Raw genomic sequence first — 15,463 nt, 5'->3', positions numbered from 1 at the left:
CAAGTGGCGGCAATGTAACTCCTGCAGTTTCTTCTTTCTCTTCTCACCTCCTCCCCAAATACACACGCCAGTAATGCATCACAGCCTCGATTTGTACCACTTGGAATCCATTCGCTCAGTAAGTATTGAAAGAGGGGCCACTGTATCAAGAGTAATTTGAGTGCAACTGGGTGGACTGGATCCTTCCTTTCAAAGAACTTATATACTCTTTTGGAAACAACAAAAAAAAAATTTTTTTTTTTTTGTGGTTTTGGTGGTACTGGGGATGGAACCCTTCGACCTCCGGGCTACACTTCCAGATCTATTTTATGTTTTATTTGGAAACAGGTCTCTTACGCCAGCGCGGCTGGCTTCGAACCTGCGCGATCCTCCTGTCTCCGCCTCCCAAGCGCGGGGATGACAAGCGTGCCCGCCACGCCCGGCTAGACAAAAACTTCTGAACAAATGGATGGTGTGAAGGCAAGGGAACTCCCTGGGGCCTCCAGTAAGAGCGCTAAGCCCTACCCAGTCTATGAGCTAATCCTAGACCGAGGCCCCAGTACCATCGTCTTGGGGGACTGGATTTCAGTATGTGAATTGGGGAGGGCCACAAACATGTAGTCTATGGCAAGCAAAAGCTAGAAAAGTAATATAGATGCCCACACAGCATACAGGATGCTTAAAATTGAATTTCAGATACACAGCAGTTTTCTAGCATGTCTTATCTGTCCCAAATATTGCACAGGACATACTTACACTGAAAGTTATCTGTTTATCTGAATGGGTATTCTATGTGTTTTTTCTTACGAACTCTAACCTTAAATTATCATAATGCGCCTTATTTATTCATTTACGTACTATTTTTATCTCCAAGGTTTATATCAAGCACTCAGCCAAAGGAGTATCTATACTCCTCATTAATGGTCCTGTGGAGACACAGAAGTGTTCTGAAGAGACTCACTTCTTTATTGCAGGGTAAGCATGTGGAGTGGGCAGTACCGAGGGCCGATGGCTGGTTTCTAGCCAGAATCTGTCTGGCACAAACAGGGAAGCCTACTGATATCCTCTCATGATTTTAAAGCTACCTGGGCCCAAAGGCTAGAGCTTGAAAAGGTAAATGATGTCAGGGTCCACGCAGATGATACACTTGAGGATATGAATTCCCAGCCCACCCCAAAGGTCTCTGCCTAATCAGAATCTAAGGGGGTGGGGCAGCGATCTGTTTCCACCACCCCTCCAGGTGATTCTGGTATACAGTGAGGTTCAGAACCCCTAATCTCAACTTTTTGGAGAAAGAGGTATGCCTAGCCATGTCTAGGACTCACAATCTGTTGTGTGCAAAATGTGCTCACAGGTGCTACCTACTCTGGGTTCCCTAGAACACACTGTTAACTGTATCTTTAGAGAGTTCAGAAGTGAGTTGGGCAAGGGAACATGTGCTGGTATTGGAAAATTGCTTTGGTATTAATTTTGAAAATATAAAAGTAGTCAGATCCTGGGTGCTGGGCAGGCCCAGCTAAACATGGAATGTTAGATTAAAGTTAAGAGAACCCTATATTGATTGCCAAGTACACAAAAGAGTTGTAGCCCAGGGCCTCCGTACTCTAAAGATGAGTTTACATAATAAATAACTTCTAGCAAATAGAGATTAAAAAAAAAAAAAGGCTAAAACTCCCCAGCGACGTGGAGGATGGTGCAGGCCTTCATCAAAGAGGACATGTGCCCCCTGACTTTGTTAACCAAGTGATACATCTTGGTCGTAACAAAGGCTTGCACAGGAGATAATGGGCGGGCCCACACCTGTCAGATCAGGAGCAGATAGAAAGACTACTGGTCAAGCAGGATGGGAGATCGTGAATCCTTATGAAAACTGAAAACTGTTCTATGTTCAGAAACTTCAGTGTCTTATTTCAAGGCACTCCACTGTGTCCCTTTCTCTGACACAGTGCTTTATAGTCCTGTCCCTTCTTTCTACCTTTGCAGTAATAAAATTTGCTTAAGCATGCAGCAGTATAGTTCTGGCCATTTTTTTCTAAACTAGCTAAGAACAAGGCCCCACGGCGATGTCTCACGCGGCCCCAGAGGAGTGGTGGGGCTTCTCCAACTCAGGATGTGCTTCCCCGAAATGTTTCTTCTTGCTGTCCACTCGTTTGTAGCACCTTCTATTACAAACTCATCTTGAGGCGCACTCGAAGCCAGCCACTTTTCTAAAGTGTTTCTGTACCTTCAGGTATTTAATCTTTGCAAACCTGTTGCTAGGTAGTTGCTATTGTTATCACCCCATTTTATGGATGAGCAAAATGAGGCAAAGGTTGATTTTTTTCTCCAGCTTACATAGCCACATAAGGGACCCAGACAGCTCTTGAACACAGTCTGTGTCCCCGAGCATCGGTGGAGTTGCCTTGGTAACCATCTCTGCTTCACAGGTGGGAGTGCAGAGCTGGCACGTGAGTGCTCAGTGCAGTTCGAGGCATGAGGGCCTGGCATGATAAATATCTGTGGAAAGGTCCACTTTGTATGCCAGTAAACAATGTCTGCATACTTTATTATGGCTAAATAAGTCAATTATTTCTCATGTTTTGGGGTTTCCCTGTGTGTATTGCATTAGCTTTGCAAATTTATTTTTACAAAATAGCCCTATTTTGCTAGGACATTAGGTTATTGGGCAAAACTATGTTTATATTGAACCCATGCTGGCTCCTGACAGCCACCTCATATGTTAAAATGCTCACGCGCCATCTGTTCGAGAACCCGATTTAAGTTTTGCCTGCCACCAGGGGAAGGGTCTCCATTTGCTGTCCTTGCACTTTTGGGTCTGGGGACTGCTGTTCTCTTCAGGTTGAAAATGTGGCTCATACCCATGAATGATGAAGGACAGAAATTTTCTGTATAATTTCAATTTTTAATGAAAGGAACCTGATGACTGCATTGTCCTTGAAGAACATTTGACTTGCACAGCTAGCAACGAGTGCCTATTTCAAACCATATCTCTATCAAATTGTGCGGCTGATCCAACACAAAATTAGATTACTCATCTGTTAGAGGAAAGCTTCCAACAGGAAAATTTAGGTAGGACGTGAGTCATATAATGTGACATTCTTCTGCCCCGTAAATAAACTCTTTTTAACTAAACCATATGTTTTGAAGGAGTTAAAAAATGAAAGTGTAGAATGCTTTTCTATCTCGCCCCTTGACCAGTTAGCGCTCTTATTCGTTTAAATTTCTCAGAGTTCTGACTGAACTTGGGAAATAAGTCAGTCTTTCCAGCTATGTTTTCCTTAATAATCTGTGATCCTTTAAACAGAGTGAGGAATTAAGCCGTGCATACTTCCCTTTTATGGTTGTGTCATTGTTTATGTCTGATGGTGTGGTCTAAAGCAAAAACTTATAATAGAAGTTCTAAAGCAGGGCGTGGTGGCGCACGCTTGTAATCCCAGCATTTGGGAGCTGAGACAGGAGGATCACGGTTCGTGGACAGGCTCAGCTACTTATTAAGGCCCTCTGCAACTCAGTGACACCCTGTTTCAAAATAAAGAATAAAAAATAGGGCTGAGGTGTAATTCAGAGGTAGAGTGCCCTGGATTCTATCCCCAGTACCACAAAGAAAAAGAAAGAAAGAAAGAAAGAAGGAAAGAAAGAAAGAAAGAAAGAAAGAAAGAAAGAAAGAAAGAAAGAAAGAAAGAAAGAGAAGTTCTAAAAATGTTAAAATGGATAGTCCATAATCTCCCATCTTCAATTTTCCAAGAGTTGAGTTGTTGGGAGATGAGAATTACACTTTATAACTTCAGCTGTTCCCGCTGGCAGATCTTCTCCACAGCTTAGTTCTAAAATGATGACAGCGTGCTTCCCCTGGGAGTTTCAGTCCAGCAGCTTGAGCGAGTTGGTGCCATGGAGTGGATTTCGCGTTGCACCCCACGCCCTGTTCTCTTTGCTCTTTTACTTGTGGACGCAGGACGGGGGCTGCAGATGAATCACAGGGCAACTCTAAAGAGTGGGGGCGGCAGAAGAAAAGCAGAACCAACCATGAAGAATTTGGAGGAACGCTGGCCTAGTGTTAGAGACTTAAAGTCTCCGAGTGCGGGTGTGTACCCGTTTCTCCGTTTGTGAAATTTAGATGGACTTATGTCTCCTTATTATTTAATGCAAATAAGTCTCTTACTTGATTTTCTTCTGAATAGTTTGTCTTCTTGACTCCTGGCTTCTTGGCATTTCCCTGGGAATCTTCTCCTCATCTCTTAAGTACCACTGTGCCTTGGGATTCTGTTCTAGAACATTCCTCCCTCCATCTCTGCCTAATTTGTCTCCTCCCCTGGTGCCAGTTGCCGGCAACGTGCTGGTCAGGTGCAAATCTGTCTTGCCAGCCCCGGCCTCTCTCCTGGACTCTAGGTGTCTCCAGGTTTCGTATGGACATTTCAAACTCCATGTCCACACTGAACGCATTGTCTTTCTCCCCAAACCCGTCCTCCCTGTGGCGAATGACACCCCATCTCCAATAGATCGAGCTGTTTTTCTCGATTCCGCCCTTACTGAACCCTCCTTTCTCCCAGTCACAGGGCCAGTCACCAAGCCACCTGTTGAGCGCTCAGCCTGTGCGTTTCATCGTGCCGCGACGCAGGTCATTGCCACCTCCTGCCTAAGTTACTGGACCAGACTACCAGACTCCAGCCTTGATCTCCAGGAACTCAGTTTCACAGTCTGGATGACCCTTTGAGGTCATAGGTCTAACCACGCTACTTCGTGAATTCCCACTGACTTTAAGAAAAATTCTACACTGGGTCCCTTGGTTTGCATTGGCTTTTTAATTTAATTTTTTTTTTTTTTGGGTGGTACTGGAGGTGGAACCCAGGGGCTTTCTACCTCCGGGCTATACTCCCAGACCCATTTTATATTTTTTATTTGGAAACAGGGTCTCACTAAGTTGCTGAGAGCCTCACTAAGTAGCTGAGGCTGGCTTCGAACCTGTGCGATCTGCCTGTCTCAGCCTCCCAAGCACGGGGATTACAAGCGTGCGCCACCACGCCCAACTTTAATTTAATTTAATTTTATTTTTTGCGGTACTGGGAATGGAACCCATGGACATTCCACCTTCAAGTTATGCCCCAGCCCTGTTTTTTATTCTTTATTTTGAAACAGGGTCTCACTGAGTTGCAAAAGGCCTCATTAGGTAGCTGAGGCTGTCCACGAACTGCGATCCTCCTGTTTCATCCTCCCAAATGCTGGGATGACAAGGATGTTCCATCATGCCTGGCTCCCTAACACTTTTTATTTTGAGACACAGTTCTGCTAAGTGGTGAGGCTAGCCTCAAACCTGTGATCCTCCTGTCTCAGCCTCCCAAGTACTAGGATTACAGGCACGCACCACTATGCCCTGCAAGACTGATTACTGGTGATAATTTGTGTATAAGTACCATTAACATGGCTATGACAAACTTTATTTAGGCCTCCAGTGTCTCTAAACAATTATATATTTTTAAAATAATTAATAAAACAGGGCTGGGGGTATAGCTGGAAGTAGAATGCCCTGGATTCAACCTCTAGTCTCTAGTACCACAAAAGGAAGGCAGGCAGGCAGGCAGGCAGGCAGGCAGGATAAAGAAAAGAAACCGGGTCTCACTGAGTTGCGGAGGGCCTCTAAGTTGCCGAGCCTGGCAGTGAGCTTGCGGTCCTCCTGCCACAGCCTCGGAAGTACTGGGATCACAAGCATGCACGACCACGCCCAGCTTGAAGTAACGCTTTAAATCAGAAAAAAATTTAAATAGCCACACATCTTTGTTATGAGAAAACTGCTCACAATTACATTCCAAAGCCTTTAGTTAGAATTATATAAATTATGGAAAATGCCAGCGAAGCTACCATCCTTTATCCAGAGCCTCCTCGGGAAGGGCAGATGGTGTTCCATTCTCTACGTACCGTGAAGGGTGGGAAGGTAAATCGAGGCGAGACAGGGCGCGGCGGACAGTGGAGCCAGGCTCCTGATGTGAGATGCATAAAGAGATTTGTTCAGAATTGGGAAACTTCACCAGATCCAAAAGAAAAAATACCATCTTGCATCTCGCCATTCAAAATGTGCTTCACAAGCTTCTCAGTCCAGCCAGCTTTTCTTCAGGGGAGTAGTCACTAATTTGATTATCAGACTTTGAGAAGTCAACCTATGGACCACTTTGCAAAGAGAAAGTGACCGGTGTATATTTGTTGGTGGAGTGATTTTTAACTGGGAACTCGCAAGTTTCATCCTGAAGGAAACCTGTGCCGGTTGATCAACACTGTAAAAACCATTTATAGCAATAAGTCCTAAACAGAATTATATATAAAACCTAAACTACCACTCTTACTAGAGTGGTGAGATACTCCCCCCTTACGTTCTGGAGATGCTAACTGTGCCTGAGATAAGAGCTGGGGACAAGTACAAGGTTGGCTTGGTGGCTCACGCGGGGCAGCGTCAGCGGGGCCCTGGAGACGTGAGCGGGCGGCTTCACTCTGCGGCTGCGATGTCTACCGTGAGATTTGTTGTGGCAACAGTTAGCAAGATCTCATTCTGTCCCTGGGCACAAAGCAAACTGCGATCATCTGATTAACCCACATGCTGTGCGAGCCCGGGGCTCAGCAGCGCATCCCGTGTGCCCATGCTCAGCTCCACATGTTGGGTACTTAAGGGCCTGCAGGGCATCCCAGAGGATGCTCCCTGAGGCCCCGCTCTCCCCTGCCCCTCTCGGTGGGTACCACACCACGCAGGATGATGTGGAGGGACAGCTGGAGCCAGGCAGGGCTGTTGGCAGCGGAGTGGAATGAAAACCCATTCGGTGAGGAGCGGCCGTTGGCACTGTATCGGGAGTGCCAAGACTTTCTGAGCAGCCAAGAAAGAAAGACTGTGGGTGGAGGTGGAACAGAGAGGCGAAGGGAATGTCGGGAGCCGTCTCCAAGGAGGGGTGGGAGAGGCAATGGAGATGTCCTTGGAGACACAACACGATGTTAGTGGCTTTCCTGGGGTGTCAGTCTGTAATAAGCAAGCCGTGGGCATGGTGAGGTCGAGAAGCTGCAGAGGTTGGGTCGGGCTGCATGGGCTTGTTTTGACATCTCATAAGAGGCCCAGAGAGGGACACCAGAGGGACACACAGCTCGGGCCGGGAGGCTGTCCTGAGACTGCTGGTCCACAGAAGCTAACTAGAAAACACTCAGATAAATGGTGATCTCAGTCGTCTCTTTAATCCCACCTCATTCTGTCCATCTCTGTCACCTTGGTACATGTATTAACTATTACAGTTACTGCAGATTTTCATCTCGTAATTGCTATCTTTTTAATCTGCATTCAGTTGCTTCCTAATTAGGAAACTGAAAAGCCTTAAAGATGAGGATATATATTAGTCAGCTTCAGCTGCTGTAACAAAATGTCCTACAGTGGGAAGCACAGACAACAGACACTGATCTTCCGCAGTTCTGGAGGCTGAAAGTCCAAGCCTCCTGCAGTTTTGCCAGAGGACAGGATTCTCCATGGAGCCTCGTCCTGGATTTCAGATCCCTGTCTTCTGAGAAAAAGTGTTCCCGTTTCTCCTCGTAAAGACAAGAGTCCCTCCATGGTGGCCCACACTCACAACCTCATCTAACCCTTATTATCTCATAAAGGCCCCCACTTCCAAGAACCCTGATATGGAAGATTATGGCTTCAATGTAGGAGTTCGGGAGAGAGGAAAACAAAATAGGAAGATTCACTTTTTATTCATTGATTTTTCTATCTAATGCATAAAGTGTAAACTGTGGATGATATGGAGATAAGCTAAGAATTTTCATCTCTTAGTCCTGATACAGAACATGTACAGTCAGGCATCTGAAAACTTTTCGTTGTTAGACAACTCTGCATGTACCCCAAAATTTGTGGTTTTGATTCTGAATTTTTAGGGGAAGTGGAGAGTTCCATGATTATGTGACGAATCTGGATGAAGCCAGTTGACCGCTTGACACACATGGAGGTTGGCTATAATAAGCCAGGCAGATGACGGTGTGGAAACAAGGAACCCTTGTACATTGCTGGTGGGAACACGAAATGGAACAACCATTTTGGGAAACAGTTTGGCAGTTTCTAAAAAAGATAAGCATAGATTTGGAAGTAAACACAGCTTTAAACATTTGTTCCAGTAGGCTAAGCACATGCCTGTAATCCTGAGACTTGGGAGGCTGAGACAGGAGGATCGCAGGTTTGCAGCCAGCCTCGGCACCTTAGTGAGGCCCTCTGCAACTTAGCGAGACCTTATTTCAAAATAAAAAATAAAACAGGGCTGAGCTATAGCTCAGAGGTAGAATGCCCTTAGGTTCAAGCCTCAGTATACAAGTAAATAAATAAATAAAAAACATATGACCCAGCAGGCAAGTGTGGTGGCACACACTTGAAATCCCAGTACTTGGGAGGCTAAAACAGGAGGATTGCAGGTTTCAGGCCAGACTCAGCAACTTACTGAGACCCTCCGCAACTTGGTGAGAACCTGTCTTCTTTTTTTTTAAAGAGGGGATCTGGTGTCTCAGAGGTAAAATGTACTTGAGTTCCCAGTACCAGAAACAAAAGCAAAAGCAAAAACAGTCAAACAAAACACATGCCCCAGAAATTCTACGTCACACATCTACCAATGGGACATTAAAACATCTTCCCTTCAAACCTTGTGCACAGGAGCGTTAGCCTAAGAGCCAGCAAGCGCAGATGCCAGTGAATGGCCATCGAGTGGGGAGAAATGGCGGAGCGCGCCATACGACGGGGCATTCTCTACTGGGTAAAGGACTGGAGGAGCGATACATGTTACCTGCCACACCGGGTGAACCTCAGCCTCATTCCACAGCGCCCAAGAAGCCAGTCACGAGCACCACACATCACATGAGCCCAGTGATGGGGAGCTTCCAGAAAAGACAGCGGCAGGGCAGAAAGCAGAGTCGCAGTGGTGGCGAGCTGGGAAGACAGGAAAGGCGAGTACCTGGTGATGGGAGCCAAGTTTCTTTGGGGCCGTGACAGCGATGAGCCGCTGACTTACTGGGACGAGTCTAAGCGTGAAGAAATGGTCTCGGCCATGACTGTAATCTGCCATTCAGGAATACGTGCCTCCGTATTTTTAGATCACGGACGGACTTGGTGCTGCTTCTGTGGCGTTTAAGATGTTCTAAACCGGGGATAGAATCTAAAGTGTTTTCGCAGGACTATTCTCAGTGGTGAATTCTAGATCTCAGAGGCTACCCACGTGGGGCGAGCTCCCCCACTTAGTCCTCAGATAAATTTCTTCCTTGGATTCTTCTCCCCTCCCTTCTTGGTGGAATTCCTAAATGGCTGCATGAGATCTCAGTATCTTGCCACGTACGTTTGCCTGGAGAGCATCCCTGGTTTTGTAAGCCTTGCATAACCACCGAAGTCGGCCTTGGGGAGGGAGAGGAGACGCAAAGGCCTGAGGACTCCCTCCCGTGGCCGGGGTGTGATCACAACTGCGGTCAGCTAGCTCCACAGGCCCCTCCAGGAGGAGGCGCTTCGACCCTCCGCGGCCTAGGTTTTCCCGTTCTCCTGCACAGGGTTGTGGGGTACAAAGAACGTAACACCTGTGGTCCCAAGGAAGCCCAGTTTCTCTCCCCTAGAAATGAGCGTGGCGCTGTGCTCGTGTGTGAGGCAGGGACGCGGGCGTCAGCCATCACAGGCAGTGTGGGCGGTGCCTCTGAGCCCTGATGGTCACAGGCCTCACTGGAGCCGATGCAGGCCCTGACCAGCTGGGACAATGTCCTAGGGCCTGGAGGCTTCCACAGAGTCTGGACCTCATCCCCAGAACTTCGCCTTCAAGGATGTCACATTCAGGCAGCAGCCATCTACCTGCAACTCGGTTTTTGGTTTTTTTTTTTTTTTTTTTCCTTTTTGTGGCCCACAGAACCAAGAAAAGCCTGGAATTACATAAGAGCCCAGTCTCACTAATTGTGGTCAGAAATACATTTCAAGTCCAGAGCAGGATGAAAACGCTTCTTGTATATCTTGCGGGTGCATTTCAGACCAAATCAAGGCAGCCGGGCGAAGGTGCATGGTGCCCTCTTTGTCTCTGCCCCCGCCATGCCCCACAGGAAGTTCAGGTGGGCTCACTGGGCACGTGACCGCATTGCCACACCCCTGGCTGGGGCCCCTCGCAGTGTTCAGAGAGGCACATTTACAGGACAGACTTCTCTTGCTCCTGTTGGTCATGTTTTTACAAGACCTGCGATGCTCCTTCTGATAAAAGACCCCTCCCTGTCAGGGCAAGGGCGGAGGGTCAGGCCGAGTGGTGGGGACCTGTCCTGCCCAGGCTTTAGAGCGCCACAGGCCAGCACCTCTGTGCCCTGGGGCAGTGGCCGCTTATTTTTAAAATCCACGGAAGGGCCGGAGGGGATGAAAAGTGCAGGTAGCGTGAGCAGGGGTGGGCGAGGCGCGCTGTGGCCCACGGGAGCCACGCAGGCAGCTAGGGCACCTTGGGGGTGGCAGTGGGCCCGCGTCCTGCAGGGGCTGGCTGCCGCTGGCTAACGAGCCGGGCTCTGGTCTCCGGTGAGCATCCTTTCTAGAAACCTCTTAGAGCGTTTGGCTTTTCCTTCCATTGATTTCCATTAACGTCCATATCTAGGAAGAGAAAGATCCTAGTTCTTTGGAGTCATTTATATAATGGAAAGCAAAATTTAGGCCGGCTTAACGAGGTAGATAAATATCACCGGAGGTTAAAAGCCCCGGGCGTGTCTACTGCAATGCAGTGTCATGTCACGCCGTGTTATTTATTTCATGGCAACCATATTAAACACGAATCCTCTGGTGAGCGAGCGGAGATGAGGATTTATTGGTTAATTGTGAATCCTTTTAAGCTGCTGGGATAAACAGGAGGTCTAAGTCACTCTGGAAGGAATGCTGAAGCTAGTATGGGCCCGGAGACACACAGCCTCCCCCTCAGCCTCTGTCCGCAGCCTCCTGAGGACCAACACCGTCAGCTGACATTCTGACCTGCAAGGTCTCAGCAGGAGGTGGTCAGGTGTCCTTAAGCAGAAGGTCTCTTTCCCTCCCTCCCTCCTCTCTCTCCAACACCAGGGATACAACCCAGAGACATTCTACCTCCGAATTCCACCCTCAGCCCTATTTTTGTATTCTTTATTTTGAAAAAAGGGTCTCACTAAGTAGCTGAGGCTGGCTGCAAACCTGCGATTCTCCTGTCTCAGCCTCCCAAGTACAGGGATTACAAGGGTGCGCCACCATGCCTGGCTAGGAGGTGTCTCTTGAGATGCCTTTTTAGCTTGATGTGCAAAGAAAAAATATGGCCGTTGATTTGATGGCCTTTGCACCGGCCTGGGGCCTCCCAGGCCTCCGCAGTCTCCTCCTGGCCCCTCTGCGCCTCAGGCCAGGCTCTCAGGTGCATTTCTGGCCTGGTTCCCGCAGGCCTGCCCCCATGCTGCTCCAAGGGTGGGCAGAAGCTATATCTGATCCCCGTGGTTTCTATACCAGGAGGAAGGCAGCGGAAAGCAGGGGCTGCCAAGATTACGTAAAGTGGAGAATTCCACACGGAGAAACATGTGGCGCTGGGTGTGGAGGTGTGTGGGTTCCGGGAAGTCAGGAGAGTCGCCACTCTGACTCTCTCCCCACTTCAGAGGGCGCTCAGCAGGCTGCATGGCGCTGGCGTGGCTCCCTGTCCCCACTCAGGTGTGTGCGCTCTTCCCTGGGGGGAAGCTCTCGCCGAGCCAGTTCCAGCCACAGTCCGTGTGGCGCAGACGGGGGAGCTGCAGGTGGGGCGCAGCGCCCACACCACGCACGGGGGGCAGGGAAGTACACGCTGATGCGGGGACTTAGGGGTGCCGAGCACTTACTGCACTTCTGAGAGCATTCTGTGTTTGCGAATTCACATAACTGAACTAAGAATAGCTGTATTTTAACAAATGGCTTGAAAGATGTAGCCAAACACTCTGCGAGTCACTGTGAGCCAGCTTCAGTATAATGAGGGGACCAAGATAATGGGGGGGGGCAGGCATCCAGCACACAGTAAGGCTACTGAAGGAAAGGCCTGGACAATTTTAACACCTTAGCCTGTAGCATTGGAGACCCTCAGTAATAGAATAGCAATAGCGCTGGATATATATGTTTATGTTTATATATACATTTTTTTCAGTACTGGGGATAGAACCCAGGGGCATTCGACCTCCGAGCTACACCCCCAGCCCTATTTTTTGTTCTTTATTTTGAAACAGGGTCTCACTGGGTTGGGGAGGGCCTCACTAAGTACCTGAGGCTGTCCATGAACCGCGAACCTCCTGTCTCCGCCTCCCAAATGCTGGGATGACAAGCGCACGCTGGCTTGTAGGCTACAACTTTTGGAAGCGTCTGCTGGGAACGCTTTCCCGGGACCCCTCCTCCCTCCCGGCTGGAGGTGGAGCGCCGCTGCCCCCGGAGCCGGGCGCTGGCTCTGCGCCTTCAGTGGGGACGGAGCTCACAGTCGTCTTCCAGTCGTTCCCATCGGTCTCCCTTTTGGGAAAGCAGAAACGGGCGAGGAGGAGGGTGCAAAGGGAAGGGCAGTTAATCGGGGAGGGAGGGGACAGAGGCCTTGCTGGATGTTGGCAGCGGAGATCTCGGCGTCGATTGCAGAGCTGCGGCCGACACCCGGAGCCAGCTGGGGCGCGCGTCCCGCCCGCCCGAGTCATCGAGTCACCCGCACGGCCAGCCCGGCCGGCGCGGGCATGGAGTGGGAGTTCAACCTGCTGCTGTACCTGGCGCTTTTCTTCTTCCTGCTCTTCCTGCTCTTCCTCCTGCTCTTCGTGGTCATCAAGCAGCTCAAGAACTCCGTGGCCAGCACGGCCGGCGCGCTGCAGCCCGGGCGCCTCTCTCTGCACCGCGAGCCCTGGGGCTTCGCGCACGAGCAGGCGGTGTGAGCAGGTGGGTGGGGGCCCTGCCCAAGGGGAGACGGCAGAGCAGGCAGTCGCTTTGTACCCACCGGGTGGGGATTTATAGGTCTGAGCTAATTCAGATCAGCCACGTCCAGACAAAACGGGCTCTCAACCCGGTAGCCAAGTCTTCAAGGACGAGGTGAGCCTGGGACCCGCTGCAGCAGGGGGCGGCACCCAAGGTTTCCAGAGGTGCCCGGTGTCCTTGGTATCTTTGGTGCCTAGGGAGGGAGTGGAGGGGTCCGGGCCAGGAGGGCGATTCGTGGCCCACTGGGGGAGAGGGTCCCCTTCCAACCTTCCTCCCTGGCCGGGTGGCTGCACAGGAACACTGGAGGGTGCACGTTAGTTGTTGGATGGTAAGGTGCCCTTGGGCTTGGCAGGTCTGCCACCCTTGGGTGGTGGCTCGGAGGCGGTGGGGAGGGTCCTGTGGGCGGTGTAGGCACACAGGGAGGGCTAGCCTGGCTGGGTCTGCGCTTTCAGGCTGAGCGGGAAGGCGGCAGGTACCGCTGTATTGATTGAGGAAATAGCTTCATCCCTCAGAAGCCTGAGCCCTGCAAGGAGGTGGAGCCGCGGGGGTGCGGGCTGAGGGGTGAGCGGGACCACCTGTGGGTCAAGCTAAAGCTCTGAAAACCCAGGGGCCAGCAGTGTGAAGGATCAGGATGGGGACACGAGGACTCTCTCCCACTCAGAACCGCAGCTTCTGCCGGGCTAGGGCCAGGCTCAGGACTGGCCACCAGGGAGTCAATGCCCCAGCAGAGGCTCAGGGATGAGAGGTGCAGGGAGTGCTTGGAATTTAATCACAAGCCAGGCGTGGTGGCGCACGCTTGTAATCCCAGCCCTTGGGAGGCTGAGACTGGAGGATCACAGGTTCGCAATCAGCCTCCGCAACCTAGTGAGGTCCTCCGCAACTTAGTGAGACCCTGTTTCCAAATAAAGAATTAAAATAGATCTGGGGGTGTAGCTCAGGTCAAATATCCCCTGGGTTCAATCCCTAGTCTGTAGTAGTAGTAGTAGTAATCATAATGATGATGATAGGCAGAGTAAGCTATGTCATGATGGTAGTATTGAAAATATTTATTAGTTATAGACTCAGAGATCATGTAAAGAGGCTAAAACCAAGAAAAATGCTAAATCTTGCCTCTTGCCTGTGTCAATAATACAGAATTGAAGTGGAAGACAATTATTTGGACAACTTAAAGGAAAAATAGCCTCACTTGGGTGAGTAATCATGGGTAATTATTTTGGCCTGAGACAATCAGACCATCCACACTTTCTTTTCATTTTGCCAAAATAGACCTGTTCTTCATCAAGCCAGTGACTTGCTGGAGCTGTTAGAACAGGAGTGAATTCTCAGCTCCTTATCAGAACTGCTGAAAGGATTGGATTTGCACTTTGAATTCCCACAATCACCTGCGGCGGGCCGGTATTGTGCTTTGAACAATCTGCCTCTAACTGGTTGCCGTCTCTGCAGCGGCGTTCAGCTCCGAGGTTGTATGGTTGGATATGAATGTTGAGGATGAACGGGGGAGTTGTTAATTAGCAACTATGGTTGTTTCTAAGGTAGAAAGCAGTCGTTCCAGGCAGTACGGATAATCAAAATGCAAATGGTTTTAACCACCTGCCTGGCTTCTTGACTTTGCAATCCTTAATCCTCATGGATTCCGCTGGTGCCCAGAGGTCCTGCCCTCCTTCTCCCAGACAGGAGGCTGTGCAGAGCCCGGCGGGTGTTCCTGCCCTCTTTTTTTTTTTTTCAGCTTTATAACTTTTATTTGGCTTTCAGTGGTTAGTTCTCATCCACATTGACTGTCTGCAGATTTTGAAGGTGGTAACGGGAACGTAGGTGACCAAGGTGTAAAGTTTGTTGGGCGAGTCTTCATCCTCATTCCGCTTTCTGGACAATCGCACACGGATCCGATATGGAACGTTCCTGATTCCTTTGGCCCAGACGGCTTTGTTGAGCCTGGTATCAATGCGCACATCTGGAGCCCCCATCTCCTTCATGGCAAACTTCCGGATCTCCTTGAGTGCCCGAGGGGCACGCTTCTTGAAACCCACTCCGTGGATGCGCTTGTGAATATTGATGGTGTACTCCCGCGTCACCACCTCGTTGATGGCTGAACGGCCCTTCTTCTCGCCACCCTTTTTTGCGGGAGCCATTTTGCCGGGCCCAAGTTGGAAAAGCTGTTCCTGCCCTCTTAATGCGAAGCTAATCTCTTCTTGCTGCTTACTGGTTTGGGTCCCTGAGGAAGAGGTGCTTGTCTTTCTGTCTTGTGTCCAGGGGCACACAAGACAACCTCTTGGCCAACAAATTTAATTATTAAGTTCTCATTTATCCAGACAAAAAGTAAATATTCCTAGTATCCAACTTTTGCTTGTAAATTGGCCCTAAGCCATGGGACTTAACCACTCCTCATGTTGGCTCTCAGAACGTGTGGTTGCTGACCCCCTGCCTGGCCGGGCTTGGGCAGAAACTTTGCTTTTGAAGCTTTGACACCCATATATGAATCGTCGGTTCCTATTCATTTATTCAATCATAACTTCCCAAGACCCACCATAGGAGGAATCTCCCAAATCAGAAGTGCTACACCCTCAT

The 15,463-nt window shown here is 49.5% G+C and overlaps 1 protein-coding gene and 1 pseudogene across 2 annotated transcripts; one reads left to right on the top strand and one right to left on the bottom strand.

The window, feature by feature from the left end:
* Positions 1–12,666: 12,666 nt before the first annotated feature.
* SMIM43 (small integral membrane protein 43) lies at positions 12,667–12,858 on the top strand (the record flags this gene model as incomplete). Its single annotated transcript, XM_080696966.1, has 1 exon — positions 12,667–12,858. One exon carries the CDS (start codon positions 12,667–12,669, stop codon positions 12,856–12,858), a length of 192 nt encoding a protein of 63 aa, XP_080553092.1.
* A 1,795-nt stretch (positions 12,859–14,653) lies between these two features.
* On the bottom strand, positions 14,654–15,027 carry LOC308264274 (large ribosomal subunit protein eL31-like; annotated as a pseudogene). Its single transcript has one exon. The product of its transcript is annotated as a large ribosomal subunit protein eL31-like (transcript).
* Between the last annotated feature and the right edge of the window lie 436 nt (positions 15,028–15,463).

This window comes from Muscardinus avellanarius, assembly GCF_963383645.1.
Source record: "Muscardinus avellanarius genome assembly, chromosome: 6".
Taxonomy (NCBI): domain Eukaryota; kingdom Metazoa; phylum Chordata; class Mammalia; order Rodentia; family Gliridae; genus Muscardinus; species Muscardinus avellanarius.
This window is presented reverse-complemented; position numbering and strand designations above follow the sequence as displayed.